Source organism: Mustelus asterias, chromosome 10 (genome assembly GCF_964213995.1).
Source record: "Mustelus asterias chromosome 10, sMusAst1.hap1.1, whole genome shotgun sequence".
NCBI classification, from domain to species: domain Eukaryota; kingdom Metazoa; phylum Chordata; class Chondrichthyes; order Carcharhiniformes; family Triakidae; genus Mustelus; species Mustelus asterias.
In genome coordinates this window covers 74,583,439-74,602,674 of record NC_135810.1, presented here as the reverse complement: position 1 = coordinate 74,602,674, position 19,236 = coordinate 74,583,439, and the positions used below count along the sequence as shown (strand labels likewise).

General features: G+C 39.7%; 1 protein-coding gene across 1 annotated transcript in view; it reads right to left on the bottom strand.

The window, feature by feature from the left end:
• Positions 1-19,236, bottom strand: part of LOC144499679 (mitogen-activated protein kinase kinase kinase kinase 4-like) — a 308,944-nt gene that overhangs the window by 57,474 nt on the left and 232,234 nt on the right. Inside the window, 6 exon segments of the mRNA XM_078221948.1 lie at positions 2,773-2,954; positions 4,686-4,780; positions 5,443-5,594; positions 6,784-6,887; positions 8,940-9,101; positions 17,159-17,338. Of these exon segments, the coding sequence (XP_078078074.1) occupies positions 2,773-2,954; positions 4,686-4,780; positions 5,443-5,594; positions 6,784-6,887; positions 8,940-9,101; positions 17,159-17,338 (875 nt within the window).

The following is a 19,236-nucleotide window of genomic DNA, read 5'->3' as shown; positions in this document are numbered from 1 at the left end:
GGAGGCATCTTTTTAAAAAATTAACTCAGGAAAACTCACACCTCGTTTATAAATTGTGACGTCTTGAGGAGTGTACATATTACAGAGGAGGTGGTGCTGGAAGTCTTAAAGCGCATCAAGGTACATAAATCCCAGGACATTGTGGGAGGCTAGGGAGGAAATTGCGGGTCCCCTAGCCGAGATATTTGAATCATCGATAGTCACAGGTGAGGTGCCTGAATATTGGAGAGTGGCAAATGTTGTGCCTTTGTTTAAAAAGGGCTGCAGGGAAAAGCCTGGGAACTACAGGCCAGTGAGCCTCACATCTGTGGTGGGTAAATTGTTGGAAGGTATTTTGAGAGACAGGATCGACAGGCATTTAGAGATGCAAGGATTGATTAGGGACAGTCAGCATGGCTATGCGAGTGGAAAATCATGTCTCACAAATTAAATTGAGTTTTTTGAAAGGGTAACCAAGATGATAGATGAGGGCAGTGCAGTTGATGTTGTCTACATGGACGTTAGCAAGGCCTTTGACAAGGTACTGCATGGTAGGTTGCTGCATAAAGTTAAATCTCACGGGATCCAGCGTGAGGTATCTAAATGGATACAAAATTGACTTCTTGGCAGAAGGCAGAGGGTGGTTGTAGAGAGTTGTTTTTCAAATTGGAGCACTGTGACCAGCGGTGTGCCTCAGGGATCAGTGCTGGGCCCACTGTTATTTGTCATTTATATTAATGATTTGGATGAGAATATAGGGGGCATGGTTAGCAAGTTTGCAGATGACACCAAGATTGGTGGCATAGTGGACAGCGAAGAAAGTTATCTCCAGTTGCAATGGGATCTTGAAACAGTCGTGCTGGCCTCGCTGAAAGGACTGGAGACTATTGAGCCCCCCCTCCCCCCTGGGGAGGTACCCCTGGGGTAGTCCCTTGGCACTGGGGGCGGGGTCAGGCTGGGGCAGTCCAGTCAGATGAGGCGGGTCCATTTTATCATAGTCTAAGTCCTTAAGATTTGGAGTAAAAAACTCACCCAAAAAACGGATCTGAAACTCTCCCGTGTCACGCTAGTTGGACACTTAGAATGTTTCTTGTAAACGTCCACCTACTGGATATATACCCTTTGTTGAAGTCCTGGTGGAGAGGTGGGGGTCATATGACCTGGGCCTCTGGATTGTTGAACAAGTTAATTTTGCTTTGCAGAGCTGAATGGCTCAGCCTGCTCTTTAACATCAGACTAGCAGCCACACTGAAAGGAGCTCTGCTCAGGTTGAAAACCTGACCCCCTCCACAGTGCTCTCATTGGAAGCTCAGTGCCATCGCCTACAAAACAGATTCATCTGTGTGTGCCTATTTCATCTGGTGAAGTCAACACCACTGGAAAAATTAATTCTACAACATCAGTTTTCAGACTGCTAACCTCTGTAAAGGGATATCTCATTGGACTTGGACCCCACATGAACCAATATTTATTTTTTCTGTGGTCTCTGTACCATAAAACCTTCTTTTCTCTATCCATCCTTGTACTGTCCGAGTGTGGCAGTGACTTTGCAAACTCTTCTTCCTACGTTTGGAGCATGCATAAATATACTAACTTTGAGTTCATCCTATCTCAATATTGCTGTGGGGTTATTAATAGAAACTGGATCACACAAAAATTGAGATATATGGGAATTATGCCATTGCTGATAACGAGGGAATCAAAACAATTTTCTGTTTATGGACAGTTGGTGATATGAGAAATTAGTGCTTTTTAAATTAAGCCCACCTCCCATCCATAATACATCACATTGTCATGGAAAGAGATCACATTAAGCTTCAATGGGTATTCAATTTCATTGGAAGTCTGTCAGGACACAGAAAGGCAAATTGGGCAGACAGATAGCAAACACAATTCAATGTAATAAGTGTCAGGTGATATACTTTGGGAGGAATGACATGGAGAAACAGCTTTATCTAACTGATACTGTTCTGAGGGGAATACAAGCACAGAGCAAACTTGTATGTTCATATTCACAAACTTTCAAGGTTGGGGAATTGTGAAAGTGAAGTTGGAAGTTGGTTAAGTAACCATGTGGGATATTCAGCTTTATATATAGGAGCATGGAGTACAAAAGAAAGGAAGTCATGTTAAACATTTCCAAATGAATGGTTCGGCCTCAGTTGTTCTATTGTGTGCAACTCTGGGCCCCACACTACCAGAAAGACCTCCGGAAAATTACTAGGTTCCAGGGATGATGATGTGTTTACAGATTGGAGAAGCCAAGTTTGTTCCCCTATGAGCAGAGAGAGTCAAAGGGAGAAAGGCAGCGGTATTAAACGTTATATAGGGTTTCTCCCTGCTGATTCAGTTTCCTCTGACATGTGGGTCAATAAACAGAGGTCACAGACTAAAATAATGAGCAAAGGAAGCACAGGAGAAATGAGGAGAATTCTTCCTCGCAGAGTTAAGATCTGGAATGCACTACCTGTAAGGATGGTGGAAGCAGATAAGGAAAATTTCAAAAACCAGTTGGGCACATACTCCAAGAGAACTCATTTTAGAGTTTAAGGGAAAAGGGCTGGGATACGGGACTAAGTTAGACAGCTCTTTCAAAGATCCAGCACAGGCCAATGGACCGAATAGCTGCCTTTGGTGCTATAAAGTGTAAAAATTTTCACACAACAAACTGGCAATAAAAGGGGGCCTAGAGACACTTGGAGCAACAACTGTGGGTTTCAAGGGATCTCAATTCATCCTATAAGTAGCGCAGATAAATTAGTTTTACCATTAACATTAACTAATATTACATACATTGCCCTAGCGTCATCTGACATGGGTCCGGTTTCATCCGTCCCTTCTTGTTCCAAATCCTCATCTTCCTCATCAGTAGTTCCTGATTCATCACTTGAAGACGAATAATCAGTAACTTTTTGAGGAGGTCGAACGTCATCTACAGCTCGAAGCTCTTTAGCCAAGGCAGCAAGATCCTGAAACTAAGAAATTAGGTCACAGGTCAAGTATTTGGGTTCAGTGTTTAAACCTGATGAAATACTAAAATGTAAAATATCTTTCATGTCATGATCAAACCCTAGTATCTTAAGTAATAACCAGGAACATGGATATACTTGGTCAGGTAAAATATCAAAATAAAAGAATTTCTAATGATCTTACAGCTTAACATTTTCTATTAAATTAAGCAGTGAACTAGCTTGGAAACTGAAATGTAGAAGTGAAGCTTAAAGGGGAAAGGTGAAATGAAATAAGGGTGGTCAATCAAAGGTTTAAATGTATGTTCAAATGAGACCCCATTTGATTTCAAGTTAAAACATTGCAAACAAAGATAGATTAGGCAAATAACTAAACATGGGTCTGGTTCAGGTTTAGATTTATACAGAAAAGTCCAAAGTTACTTCAGTAAACAAAATCAAACAACAAACTGCAGTGTTCAAAAAGATGCAAGTTTCAATGAAACTCATTAGGTTTTAGATAACAGGGAAAGCAACACATTTACTTTTCCATTCTAGCTTTTTTCTGAAAAGTGCTAAAACATGATTGGTAGAAATACAGCCTTGATTTACATGAACTGCATCCCACAAGTCACACTACATACAATTAAAATAATATTCAGTATAAGTCAGTATTCAACTAGACACAGCTTAATAGCATTTTTGCTGTAAAAGTACACTGTTGATCTTACTAGAAAATTTACCATCCTTTTCATCCCCTCCACCATTCCAAAAGTTACAACTCCCAAACGATAATTTATTTGTTGATCCAAACAATATAAAATCATAGGTTTCAAGGTTAAAAAGTGGAAAATCTATTTTATCCGAACAAAATATTTGTATCTTGCATATTTCCACGATTATAATTATAACTGTATCCCTGCAACTTCTGTCTTGACAGAAATAGTAACAGCACTTTCAAAAGGAACCAAAATATCTGAACTTACATTGAGTTACAGGGTGAGGCACAATATTTTTACACAGAAAATTGTTGAAATTGTAATAAATGTAATTACAATCTTAAAAGGCAAGAAACCAATTCACGTAACATTAAAAATGCTCCAATAACTCAGGATACATTGTTTATTAAAAATAGGAACTGGATCGCAAAAAAAAAGACACGCACACACATCACAGCTTTTAAACCGAGAAATAAATGCATGCAACTAAAAGTGCAAGCACATATAAGAAAGACTGCTAAAATGACATAGCTTACCACATCCCCCTACAACATTCAGCAACCCATGTGAGTGGTCATGTGATTGAGTCATGAGCCATCATTGGTCATACCAACAGGGTGAAAGGGAAAGAGAAAGAGAAGAAAAAAACCAACATAAACAATCATACACTTCTACCATTTTATTTTCATAAAGAAATGTATTTACTATTGCACTTACTGCAATCTGAATAATAAAAACCATGTATGTAATGATGTGTGCAGCTAACTGGAATCCTGCTTGAACAGATTGAGTTATGGTTTTAAGAAATCAATGAAGCAAAGATCAGTTTGATTTTATAAACTGTCTTTCAACATCAAATTGCATCATGCTAATACACAAGGAATTGCACCTCAAACAACTTTAATTTAAAAAATAAAATTGTACTGTATGTCATCAAAAGTTTTCTCAAGAAAGCCAACTTTTAAGTTGGCATGAACTGCATTTTGGAAAACGTGAAATGTGAATTTACAAGAAAGTAAGCAAGCTTTAAGGGGCTTACAGCTGGTCTACTTGGTCTGAAGTCCTTTTTCTCCTCTTGTTTTTTGTTAAGATTTTCATGACGTTGGGATGGTGAACCTTCAGACTTGGATGATGCTGTGAACAAAATAATTTGATCAAAAGCCTGAGCATTGATGCACTAAATTTCAAGATTTCTCAGCAAGCACATGAATCACAGCACCCATAAATTTCGAGCAGCCGAAGGAACAAAAATGTGATTAACTAACATTTTAATTTAATACATTAAAAATTATGTTGGTTTATTAATCTGAGACTGGACAATATCAATGTCATGATATGCAGTCAAGCTTTAGTTGATTTTTATCTTTTGCACTTCTTGTATCCATTTACTTCACAGACTGGATAGTGGCATAAATTTAATATATATTGTGATGACACTATTTGTCCTGTACACTGCAGGACATATATCTTGTTAAAAGGAGTAATTACTTTTGAAAAGAGTACTTTATTTCCTTGGCACGCAAATACTTATTTAAATGATAACAGTGAAGGCATCTAAACATTAGATTGCTTACAGCTTCCGATATCTAAATGCTTATTTTTAAAAATTAAAATTGCTTTTCTCATGTTTGTGTGATTAAAACCAACCAGCTGAAAGCTTTATCTGTTTTCCTTTGGTGAGTTTTTTATCCTCTTCTTTCAAACCAACACGGTCTCCAAGGGAACCGGTTCTTCAAGGGGGCAATGAGCAAAGCGGTGAATAATATAGTTAAATAATTCAAAAAGGAAAATCTCACATCGTAGCCTGTAGCGTTCACCAGATCCAGTTTGAGAGCCAGGATGAGAGCCTGGCTGCGAGCCAGAGTTGCTCGAGCCTGAGGAGCTGCCACTGCCTGGTCTTGGTACAAGTTTCTCCACCCTCTCCCACAACAGTCTGGGTTCTATATTGCTAAAGAGGGGAACAATTTAAATAAAGAACTTTCACTCTTCACAGCTGGCCTGAGCAACATAATGTACATAGATTAAATAGACACAAAGCAGTTGCAGTTTTAGAATACAATCTCTAGGTCGATTGGAGTGGAAAAGGAATGAAGGAAAAGCTCTGTGTACTTGAAACTGAAATATTCAGGCAGTTTGTTCTTTGGCAACAATTAAAGCTCCAAGACAACACATACAGTCAAACAGACTGCCATTGCACTATTTATTCCAATTCAGACACTCTGTGAATGTGAATGTCAAACTTTCTAATGTTGTATTTTATAATACAGAAACAAAGTGATGTGAATGCTGAAAATTTGAAATAAGAACAGAAAATGCTGGAAATATTCAAGTCAGGCAGCATCTGAGGAAATTCCATTTAAGTTTGAAATGTAAAATGTCTAGACATTCCTTAATATGCAGGTGTCCAAAATTTAATAAGTGGTAAAAATGATGCATTTTTTTCTCAATTTTCCGAGTTCCATTTTTTCTGTATTTTCACATGTTGTAAATATATTTTCCTCTCCTTTTTTTTGGATGATTTGCATGCAGTTTGAAAGTAGCACCTTGTGACTGGTGTATTACAGTATTCCCCAGCAGAGTATTGCCACATGACTAGTCAGACCAGCCTCAGTAGACATTTTCTATTGAGTAAAATAAAATGTGGAAAAGATAGGTGCCGCACATAATTATTTTCTGAAGGTTCTCCCATTGTGGGTAAAGTTGTTGACCCCAGTGAATATTTCCAATGAACAATAGATATGGAAATGACAACTCACTTGTGAGGAATTACCTGTCAACCACATACTGTACTTATGTTTCTGTATGCTAATTTTGTATTTTTTAACCTTTTCTTGAGTCTGCAGCTTAAATGAGCATTTTGTGACTTATTACCAAAATTAACAAATCTTTTCCTCAATTAGCTGTTATCGGTAAAACGTGCAGGGCAATTAACTGAAAGCAAAATCATTTTCATTTTTTGGAGAACAAACTGGATGTTGGTTGCAGCATTTAAAGGCCTGGATTCTGCAAGTGTCTAATGAGGAGCAAGGTTGTGCTTTACAAATGGTTGCTGTTAATGGATAACTTCCTTCCCAAAATGCTATTGCTTATTAGAAATTAATTGCACATACTATCAAAAAAATAATCGAGATCCAAACCTTGTGCTTTTCGGACCACTCTGTCCACTTGGCTGACTGCTGCCTTGTAAAGGAGAATCCCGACGAGACAATACAGGGGATCTAGGTGTTGCTCTCACTGCAACCTTATAGCAACAAAAATACCAATTTAAAGTTTACTTATTACAATAAAGTTACTGTGAAAATCCCCTAGCTGTCACACTCCAGCGCCTGTTCGGATACACTGAAGGAGAATTTTAGCATGGCCAATGCATCTAACCAGCACATCTTTCAGACAGTGGGAGGAAACCGGAGCACCCGGAGGAAGCCCACGCATACACGGGGAGAACGTGCAAGCTCCGCACAGACAGTGACCCAAGCCAGGAATTGAACCTGGGTCCCTGGCGCTGTGAGGCAATAGTGCTAACCACCGTACCACCCCAATTTGTCATTCAATCTGGAAAATGCCTTCAATTAAAAAACATAAATAACTCTTGCTTTTAATATTTAGGCAAAGGATTCCAAATTAAATTTGACAAAATGATGAAAATACCCCTGAAATGAAAATAATAGTGATCAATGGTAGGAGAGACAGTATTGAGTAAGAGATTGTGTGTGTGTGTGTGTGTGTGTGTGTGTGTGTGTGTTGGGGGGGGGGGGGGGTGGCATTTATGTTATTCAACAATAAAAACAATTTTTAAAAGATCTTGCTTAATTTCTTGTTAACATGCTCTCATTCTATTCCTATTGATACTAAAATTAAAATACTTTTTAATATACTTAATTGTACTTGTTTAACTGGAAATTAAATCATTCTGAACTATTTTTGCCAGCAATACGGCCTAACCAGTTCCATTAAGTTTTCAATCATTTTCAACTTTAAGATATCTTATTTCAAATGATGCTGGTTCAAGTAAATCCTGATATGGTAGGAGGTGGACAATAAAATTATGCTGTTTAGCTCCAGTCATCAAGCACAAGCTAGCCTGACAAGCAAATCCCCATTTCAAAATAAGTATCACCATTATTGCACACCTACTATGAATTCTCTGTCCATATGGAATCAGTATGGAAAATTTTCCCCATTCCCAATATCACAATACGTCTATACTAATGGGAATTAATTCTGCAGTATTGGCTGTTAAGCACTGTACAGCAGTCAGTAATGGAGCTAAAATATGAAATCCACATTGCTAAAATAATTTTAGAAATTAACAATACTTAGCATAGAGACGGAAATACTGCAATTGGAATTAACCTGCAACAACTTCACATTTATAATGAAGTTCTGCCTCCAAAGGAGACACAAATAGTCAGATAGCAGGGAATTTATCTTATTAGCCCTTAATATGGAGAGGAATTTGGCACTATTTTGCAATTAATGGTTAGAATTCTCCCAAAAAAATGCTAAGCGTCGAATTCGGGTGAAAACTGGAGTAATTCACGCTGCTTTTTTCAGTGGAAGTTCAGTCAAGAATCTCCCACACTCAGAGGCCTCCAGCGTGAATATCATTAAATTTCAGGGGGTGGGGCCTATTCCCAACAGAGGGGTTGACATCAGCACGCTGAGCGGGTGACTGCACATGTGCCGATCTGTCAGTGCTTAGATCAGCACATGCGCAGTAGCCCCACACTGACAGCCTCCCGACTGCTGGCAGAAACTCATGTGCGAATCCTGTGCATCGCCCGCCGCGGGGTTCTCCCGGCTCGCTGCACTAAACAATTAGTGCAGCTGGATGGGAGAATCCCCTCCCCTCCCCCAATATCTCTATTCATCTTTCCAATCCTTACTCTTAGACGCACCTTCTCACTTTCCGATCTATCCCAGACTCCTGCATATTTTTCCTTACATATGAGAAATAATCATTTTGTATGTGTATAATTATGGATGCAATGTTATAATAATGCTACAAGCTACTTTTAAGCGCATCAGAAAATCCATTCAACATAAAATACATAAAGCAGGAGTGGCCCTAATGCTAAAGTGATTTTCAGATGTTTGAAATAAAGTAGGACATAGTTTTCATTGACTGTCCAATGAAAGGTGAATTTTAAATCAATATGCAATTTTATTCAAAAAAATAAACTAAGACAAAAGATCAGGGAGTTTTAAAGGGAAACACTTGAACACAGCTCGCTTGCCTGATGTAAACAATTATCCTCATACAGTAGTATACAGACTGTTTTTGATTCTGTACCTGTGACTCTGTGGACCTTTGCAATGCAGCTGGAGTGGATTCCGAACTTCCATTAGAAAACGATTCTGATCTAGAAGGCACTGGAGGCTCCAAAATTTTGCTACTCTGTTTTGACTGTGTTTGAGGTGAGCCCTGGTTACTCTTCTTGAATCTTTCATCAACCTGGACACAAGATTAAAATTCAGTTCATGCATTCCCAGAGGAAAATTGCTTCTATAAAATAGAAATGTCACATTAAAGATAATTAAGCATGTACAGCTTCCCTGATGGCTCAACAATTATCAAGTGTGTTGCTGAGTCACATAGATCTGGAAGGTTTCGAGTATAATTCCGCCTTTTGTGGTCTCAACTCACAGTAAATTGTGAGGAAGAGATGGAATCTGCAAAGTGATATAAACCTGTTAAGTTATTGGACAAGAAGGTAGCAGATGGAGTTTAACATAAGGAAATGTGAAGTTATCTATTTTGGTAAGGAGGATGGAAACACAGATTTTTAAGAAAAGTGAGAGTCAAGTAAATGTTGAGAGCGCACAAATTGTTGTACACAAATCAGAAAGTTCACATACAAATACAGCAAACAATTAGGAAGGCAAATTGGCCTTTGTCATAAGGGGGTTGTAGTGGAAGTGCTGAAATCTTGCTGCAATCATATAGGGTTGTGATTAAATCACACGAGGAGTATACTGTTTTGGTCTTCTTTCTCCCCTTAGAGAGGGTGCAACAAAGGGCCCAGGAAATTAATTCCTGGGATGAGATGGCATCCTATGATGCAAAATTGAAAATAGTTCTTTTGTTTTCTGGAGTTTAAAAGAATGAGGGCTGATCGCATTGAAATTTATACACTTCTGAGAGGAATTGAAAGGGTAAAAACTGAGTTTGTTTCCCCTGTCAAGAACCTAGAACTAGGGGTCATAGTCTCAGGATAAGGGAGCAATGATTTCGAACTGGGATGAGGTGCAACTTCTTCACAGAAGATTGCAAATCAGTGGAATTTTCTATCCAAAAGTGTGTAGATGTTCAGCTGTTGAGTATAATTAAGACTGAGGTTGATATATTCTTGGCCATGCAGGGAATCATGGACTATGGGGATAGGAACGGAAAGTGAAGTTGGTGTAAAACCTCAGTCATAATCATAGTGAATGGCACATGAAGCTTAAGGGGAAAAATAGCCAACACCTATTTCTCATGTTCTTAATAAAGAAAGTGGCACGAGAGTTGCAATTATTCTCACTGGATTAGAAGGCAAAAATCAAGCAGGATTCCCTGGTATAATGGAGACTCTGGCAATATGGAGACCGAGCATTAGAGAAGCTACTGCTTCCTACTTGCAAAACATCAAAAGCAGCAGGCTAAAACAGCACTATGCAGTGCCACACCAATTTCAGCAAAGCTCTATAGCCCCAATACCTTCTTTTAGATTAATCCCATCCTCACAGTGGTGCCCAGCATGTCAGTTCAAAAGATAAGGTTGAAGTGCTTGCAAATCTTCAGCCAAAAATATCAAGTGTGCAATCCCATTAGACTTCCTCCTGAAATCCCCGTCTTGAATGCCAACGTCCAGCCAATTAGGGTCAATCCACATTATATTTAGTGGCTAAGTGCACTGGACCTGGCAAAAGGTTATGGGCCTTGACAACATTTTGGCCATTGTCCTAAAGACCTGAGCATGAAAGTAAGCGGTTCAGCTTGCCAAGCTACTGCAGTACTGCTACAGAAACCCAAGAAATCAGAGCAGCAGTCAGGCATTCAGATTCTCATGCCTGCTCTGCCAGTCAGTAAAATGATGGCTGATCTAATGTGGCCTTAACTCCACTTTCCTGCCAGCCTCTCATGAGCCGTGACTCCCCTTTGTCAATCAAAAGTCTGTGAACTCAGCCTTCAATATATTCAATGACCCAAGCCTCCATTGCTCGCTCGGAGACAGAATTCCAAAGATTAATGACCCCCTGAGAGAGGAAAGTCCGCAGGTTGAGCAAATTGGGCCGATATTCTCTGGTGTTTAGCAAATTAAAGGCAATCTCAATGAAGCATACAAGATTTTGAAGGGGTTTGATAGGCAAGCTAAAATAGTCCTTCTGCTGGTCTGCAAATCCAAAACATGGAGGAAAGATCTCAGGATAAAGAGTCTATCATAGAAACCCTACAGTGCAGGAAGAGGCCATTCGGCCCATCGAGTCTGCACCGACCACAATCCCACCCAGGCCCTACCCCCATATCCCTACACATCATTTAGGACTAAGATGAGGAGAAATCACTTCAAAAGTTGTGAATCTTTGGAATGCTTTACTTCAGAGGGTTATGAACGCTCCAGTATGGAAACAATTAAAGCTGAGACACAGATATTTGGTCCCTCAGGGAATCAAGGGACATGGGGATATGACAAAGATATGGAGATGAAGCCCAAGATCAGCCGTGATCACACTGAATGGCAGAAAAGGCTCGACAGGCTGTCTAATCTACTTCTGTTCCATTTCTTACATTGTTAAATGGGGGACCCCTTATTTTGATTACCCCACCAGGGGAAACATCCTCGCAACATCTACTTTGTCTCTCATTCTTCTAAACTCCAATATATTTCTGCCCAACCTTTTCTCATAAGACAATACTTTCATCCCCAGGAATCCCCGAGTGAATCTTCTCTGAACTCCCTCCAGTTTGTCTCTCTCAAGTATGGTGTGGTCTTGTCAATACCTGTATAGTTGTGGCAAGACTTCCCTACTTTTATACTCAATCCCTCTTAGAATAATGACTAACATTCTGTTTGCCTTATGAATTACTTACTGTAACTGCATGCTGGCTTTTGTGATTCATGTACAAAGTCACCCAGGTCCTTTTGTACCACAGCATTCCGCAGTTTCTCTCCGTTTAAATAATACTCTGCTTTTCCATTCTGCCTATCTGTATCCCTTTGCAGAATTTTCATATCCTCTTCGCATTGTGTTTGCCTTCTATCTTTGGACCTGCAATAAGTCTTCGGAGGCAGAAGTCCTTTCACCAAAATCCCTTTATTTACAATTCCAACAGCAGTACACAGAGTGCTATCAGACAGCAGTCTACCTTCAGGTGTGCCAGAGGAACTGACACCCCTGGTTAACTACAAGGAAAAGGCTCCCTGATTGGCCCATCAATTGACTCCTTAATCAGGAGGTTCATATTCCAACAGGCCAACCTCAATGGCCTGATTGGAGTCATTACAGAATCATCAGTAAATTTGACTACAATACAGTCGGTGCCCTCAGACAAGACATTAATATAGATCATCGATCGTTAAGGCCCAGCACTGACCCCTGTGACAGTCCACTAGTTACAGTTTGTCAAACTGAAAATGGCACATTTATTCCAACTGTTTCCCATTAGCAGCCAGTTCTCTATCCATTCAAACATATCATCCAACACCATATTGCCCTTGCATAGTAAACTATGTGGCACCTTATCAATTGCCTTTTCGGAAATCAAAATATTCTATAGCTACTGGTTCCCCCTTATACGCTCCTTTTGTTACATCTTTGAAGAACTCTTTGTTTTAAAAAAAACTTTCCTTTTTACCCCTTTTCCCTTGCATCAAACATGTTGACTCTGCCTGACTATTATTAATTTTCTAAATGTCCTGCTACTGCCTCTTTGATTGTAGAAATGAGCATTTTCCCAACACAGACAGGAGGCTAATTGGCCTATAGTTTCCTGCTTTCTGTCTCCCTCCTTTTTTGAAGAGGCATTGTATTTGCAATTTCTCTATCTGCAGGGACCTTCCCAGAATCTACGGAATTTTGGAAGATTACAACCAATACATTCACTATCTCTGCAGCCACTTCTTTTAAGACTATTTCCTCGGGTGGATGGAGCTATTACAAGGGGGCATAACTATAGGGTTCATGGTGGGAGATATAGGAAGGATATCAGAGGTAGGTTCTTTACGCAGAGAGTGGTTGGGGTGTGGAATGGACTGCCTGCAGTGATGGTGGAGTCAGACACTTTAGGAACATTTAAGCGGTTATTGGATAGGCACATGGAGCACACCAGGATGATAGGGAGTGGGATAGCTTGATCTTGGTTTCAGATAAAGCTCGGCACAACATCGTGGGCTGAAGGGCCTGTTCTGTGCTGTACAGTTCTAAGACTCTCGGCTGCCAACTGTTAGGTCCAGGACAAATGCCAGCCTTCAGCGTCTTTAGCATTTCCCTTTTCTTTTTTGACCATGATTGTTCTAAGTTCCTCCCTTCCTTCTGCCTCTTGATTTTCAACTACCTTTGGGTGCTTTCTGTGTCTTCTTCTGTAAAGATACAAAATACTTTCAAATCTTTGCCTTTTCCTCATTTCCCATTATTAATTCCCCAGTCTCACCCTCTAAGGGACCATTATTCAGTTTCGCTACTCTTTTCCTTTTTTATATACTCTCAAAACTTTTTACTGCCTGTTTTTGTGTGTCATGCTAGTTTTCTCTCGTACTGTGATTTCTCCCTCTTTTTATTTTCTCATCCATTGCTGGTTTCTAAACCTTTCCCAATCTTCCATACCCACAATCATTGCAATATTGCAAGCCCTTTCTTTAAATTTGATAGCACCGTTAACTTCCTTAGTTAGCCACAGATGGTGGAAGCGCCTGTTGGCTTTTTTCCTCAATGGAATATCTCTGTTGAGAGTTATGAGATGTCTTCTTAAATGTCTGCTCCTACATCTCCATTTTTAACTACTTTTCCAGTTCACTTTGGCCAACTCTGTCTCCATACCCCTGTTATGGCTTTTTAAGGCACTAGTTATGGACCCACATTACTCCCTCTCAATCTGAATGCAAAATTCTATCATGTTATGATAGAATTTAAAGGGTCCTTTACCACGGGGTACTACACAATAGCCTTGTAGCTTCCAGAATGTATTTTTCTAAGAAAAAGTGTCATGAATTCACTCTCCAGACTACCATTGCTAATTTGATTCGTTCAATCAACATGAAAAGTCCACTTTACAGTCCCAGCTTTACGATTCACCAGGATATTGGTCCAAGCACAGTTCAAGTGAAGGCCACCCCTCTTTTCCCAATATTGGTGCCAGTGCTGAACGAAGCAAAACCCATTTCTCCCACACAAGTCTTTGAACCACGTTGATCTTATTTACCCTGTAGCAATTTGCTCGTGACGCAGGTAGTAATCCAGAGATTATTTCTTGTGTGTTTCTGTTTTTTAATTTAGCCCTACCTGCTCATACTCCTTTAGCCAAACCACTTTCATAGTCCTACCTATGTTATTGGTACCCACGTGAAGCATGACAACAAGATTCTTCCCATCCACTCCAAATTCCTCTCCAGTCCAGAGCTGTTATCCTGGCAGCAGGAAGGCAATACACCCTTTTGGACATGGTTTCAATTGCAGAGAATCATATGAATCTCCCTAACTATACTGTCTCCTACTACATCCACTGTAGAAAAGTTTAAGTTTAATAATTAGTTTGTAATTTGGTTAAGGTAATGGTCAAGTCATTGAAAAATATCAATTAACGCAACTTGATATTCTGCTGAATTGTAGTCAGTAAGGGACACTAGAAAGTCAGATGACGAGGTCCCTGTTAAAATTGTGTAAAGTAAAACAATGGCAAGATTCTATAGAATTAGTCAGAACTAGCTTAGTCTTTTTAACTTGTTCTATTGTAAATATGTAATCATCTCTGGCTTTGACTTTAAGTTTAGAGCTGAGTTCTGTAATTAATTTTCATAGCTATATTGTTTGTGCGAGACTTGTATTTTTTAATGAACCCACAATTTATATTTTGTATCAAATATTTTGCCACCTTAAGTTTGACAGAGCATCAATCTCTGGGCACTGATTTTTAGAAGTATTTATGTAACCTCCGTAACTTTGTAATTCCTGTAAACCATGCACCACTCTGTACTCCTTTACTATATTTTAAGTGAACTTATACAAAACACAGGCAGATAAAAGTTGTCTACAAGACTCATAGGCATCATTTAAACATTATTGAGCCCAAATAGTAATCAGTAGTGCTAGACATCACACTCTTATCTTGAATAAGCAAAGAGGGAAATTAAAAGCAGACACTGGAACTAGGCTCATTATCTCACTGGGGAACCCAAAAATTTAATAAGACAGCAGTAAACTCTACTAAAGAGAGATGGTCCAATACCTTGAGCAAAAAGTATAGCTGACACATGGGAAACCACAAGCTGCAAGTTCCCCTCCAACTCATAGGCCATCTTGACTTGGAACTATATTGTCATTCTTTCACTGTCACCAGGTAAAAATTCTGGTACTCTTTCCCCTTCAGCACTGTGGATGAACTTACACCAGATGGACAGCAGTGGTACAAGGCAGCAGTTCACCACTACCTTCTTGAGAGCAATTAGAGACACGCAATAAATGGTGACCTTGCCAGTGAAGTTTACATATCACAAACAAACAAAAAAATAGCCTTGGTGGAGTGGCTTTAGGAACCTACCACACTCATGGATTAAAACTTTTCTAGACTAGGAGGGGGGCAGGGGAGAAGTGGCAAAAACTGGGAAGAATAAAATCTTCACATGGCATCAAACTGCTCAGCACAATCCCTGATCTCTATGCCACCCTGGTTACAGCCAAGGAACTGGCAGGTTACTCAACTGGCTTCAGCATTTTTGATGTAGAGAGGGATGAGAACAAAGGGAAAAATAATGAAGAGTCTGGCTCCTAACCAATCCCCTATGGCTTAAACTGAAACATACATATAGCAGAGAGCTGTGACAACCACACATTTGAAAAGGCTGCTGGCTCTCAACTTCTAGTGAGAAAAAACAAATGGGAAAGTTTCTGAGAGCTGCTGTATGATGATGTGTGCAGTTTTGGTTTCCTTTTCTGAGGAAGGATGTTCTTGCTCTCGAGAGAGTGCAGCGAAGGTTTACCAGGCTGATTCCGGGGATAACGGGACTGATGTATGAGGAGAGATTGATTAGATTAGGATTGTTTTCCCTGGAGTTCAGACGGATAAGGGGGAATCTCAGAGACTTATAAAATTCTAACAGGACTAGGCAGGATAGATGCAGGGAGGATGTTCCCGATGGTGGGGGAATCCAGAACCAGGGGTCACAGTCTGAGGATTCAGGGTAGACCATTTAGGACGGAGGTGAGGAGACATTTCTTCACCCAAAGAGTGGTGAGCCTGTGGAATTAGTTGATGCCAAAACATTGAATGTATTCAAGAGGCAGCTATATATAGCACTTGAGGTGAACGAGATCAAAGGTTATAGGGAGAAAGCAGGATTAGGCTACTGATTGGATGATCAGCTATGATCATGATGAATGACGCAGCAGGCCAGAAAGGCCAAATAGCCTTCTCCTGCTCCTATCTTCTATGTTTCTATGAACTATAAGGAAAAAAGAAAACATTTAATTTATATAGTGCCTTTTGTGACCTCAGGACATCTCTAAGTGCCTTACGGGCAATGAAGTATTTTTTATTTGAATTGTAGTTATTGTGGTTATGTAGGGAATACAGTTGCTACTTTGCACGCAACAATCTCCCACAAAAAATAACGTAATGAACTGATAATTTGTTTTTGTGATGTCGGCATGGATATCGGCCAGGACACCAGGGCTATCCCCTTTTCTTCAAGATAGTGCCGGTGCTCTTTAATGTATATCTGTGAAGACAGCTAGGAATTTGGTTCAACATCTCATCTCAAAGATACCAGTACCAGAGTGCCAACCTATATTTTTGCGTTTGAGTCTGCTCTCAGAGCGCTACCAACTGAAACATGGTTCACACCAATATCCCAAATTGAGCAGCCAATTTCAAAAGGGAAAAGAGTAAAAAGTAAACAAAGGTGGAATTGGAGGGGGAAATTAATAATTCTTGAACATGCAGGTAAATTTCATGGTTATTTTGAAGGATTAATTATTTTCTAAACAGAATGAGCTACCTTTCATCTAAAACATAGATCTTTTTTCCATTTTCCAGCAAATATATTCGTCACAGTTCAAACCTATCTGCTCAAAAATTAGGACAGTTTGATCAGATATCCCCGATTAGGGTGCCTAAAAATTTTGTATTTCTTTACTGTTAACAGGGTTTATAGTTATATTTATTTTAGATAGAGAAGTGGAAAGTAATGCAAGTTAGATGATAGCAAAAAACTAATAGCTACTACAAAGTCTAAAATGAGGACAAGTTAATTGTTTAGTCTCCTTTACTGCAGGCTACGTTTGTGACAAACATCTGATGAACATCACTTCTCTTACCTCTCTACTCCTATCTGTTGCTTCAAAGTGAGGTTTAGGCTCTGGTGCATGGTATGGTTTATTTCTTTCTTGCTGCCTGTGGTCATGTTGGAGGGACAGAAGGTAAGCTTGCTCCTGTTGTAACTGGCGCTGCAATCTCTCAGCCTGTCGTTGTTCTTCCATTTCACGCCATTTGTACTCCTTTAAGAATATTGTAAATTATAAAATATAACTACACAGACTATCAAGCTTGTAACGTGAAGAGTATTATAAATTCCACAAAAATAGCACGGTCTTCGAAGAGGCTGAAGCACATCATTGGGCAACTTTATTGAAAAGACACTTACAAGAATAACTTACACTACAGCTATGAGTTTACAATAATTGCGAATATATTCTCAGTGTCAGCCCAAGTCTCCAATATTGTGATATCGCAGTAGCAAACAGCTCTAAATCAGAACCATAGAATCCCTACAGTGCAAGAAAAGGCCTTTCAGCCCAACAAGTTGGCACCAACTCTCCAAAAGAGCATTGTACCCAGGTTCCCCACCCACGCCCAACCCCATACATTTACAATAGCAATCCGCCTAACCTACACATCACTGGACACAAAGGGACAATTTAGCACGGCCACATGCCTAAATTTGTTCATGATACAAAGCTAGGTGGAATTGTAGGCTGTGAGGAGGACACAGAGGGTACAGTGTAATATAGACAGGTTAAGTGTGTGAATAAGATGACAGAGGAAAATGTTGAAAAGTGCAAGGTTATTTACTTTGGCAGTAACAACAGAAAAGCAAAAATTTTTTTTTAAAGGCGTAGAACTTGTAAATCTTGATAAAAGCAGAATACTGCAGATGCTGGAATCTGAAACAAAAACAGAAAATGCTGGAAAATCTCAGCAAGTCTGGTAACATCTGAGGAGAGAGAATAGAGCCAAAGTTTTGAGTCTGGATGACCCAAATGTTGGCTCTATTTTCTCTCCACAGATGCTATCAGACCTGCAGAGATTTACCAGCATTTTCTGTTTTTGTTGGAAATCTTGACGTTCAGGGGGATTTCAGTGTACTAGTACAAGGAACACAAATTTAGCATGCAGGTACAGCAAGCAATTAGGAAGGCAAATGGTACATTGGCCATTATTGCAAGGGGATTGGAGCACAGAATCAATCCCAGAATTGTTACAGCACAAGAGGACAATCAACCCATCATGTCTGCACCAGCTCTGCGAATGAACAATGCACCTAATGTCACTTCCCCAGCTTCTTCCCGTAACCCCGTACATTCTGCCTTTCCAGATAATCATCCAATCTATCCTTGGAGATGCCTCCATCACATTCTAAGGCAGTATATTCCAGATCTTAATCACAGAATTGTTGCAGTGCAGGAGGAGGCCATTTGACCCAACATGTCTGCACCAGCTCGCCGAATGAGCATTCTTCCATCTTTTCCCAATAAACCTGCATTCTTCCTTTTCAAGCAAGTCTAATTCCATTTTAAATGCTTAAATTGACGTCGCTTTCACCATGCTCTCAAGGCAGTGCATTCCAGAACTTAACCACTCGCTGCATGAAATGTTTTTTTCTCATATCACTTTTGTATCTTTTGCCAATTATTTTGAATCTATGCCTTCACTGTCTCAATCCTTTCACAAGTGGGACCAGTTTCTTCCCATCCACTCTGCCCAGACCCCTCATGATTTTGAATACATTTATCAAATTCCCCCTCAGCCTCTTGTTTCCAAGTAAAACAGTCCTAACTTCTCCAATCCATGTTCATAACTGACGTTCCTCATCCCTGGAACCAATCATGTGAATTATTTCTGCAGCCTCTCCAAAACCTTCACATCCTTCTTAAATATGGTGCCCAGAACTGGATGCAATACTCCAGCTGAGGCCAAGAAGTATCTCATCCAAGTTCAACATAATTGGCTTGCGCTTGTGTTCCATGTCTCTATTAATAAAGTAAGAAGTTTAACAACACCAGGTTGAAGTCCAACAGGTTTATTTGGTAGCAAAAGCCACACAAGCTTTCGGAGCTCCAAGCCCCTTCTTCAGGTGAGTGGGAATTCTGTTCACAAACAGGGCATATAAAGACAC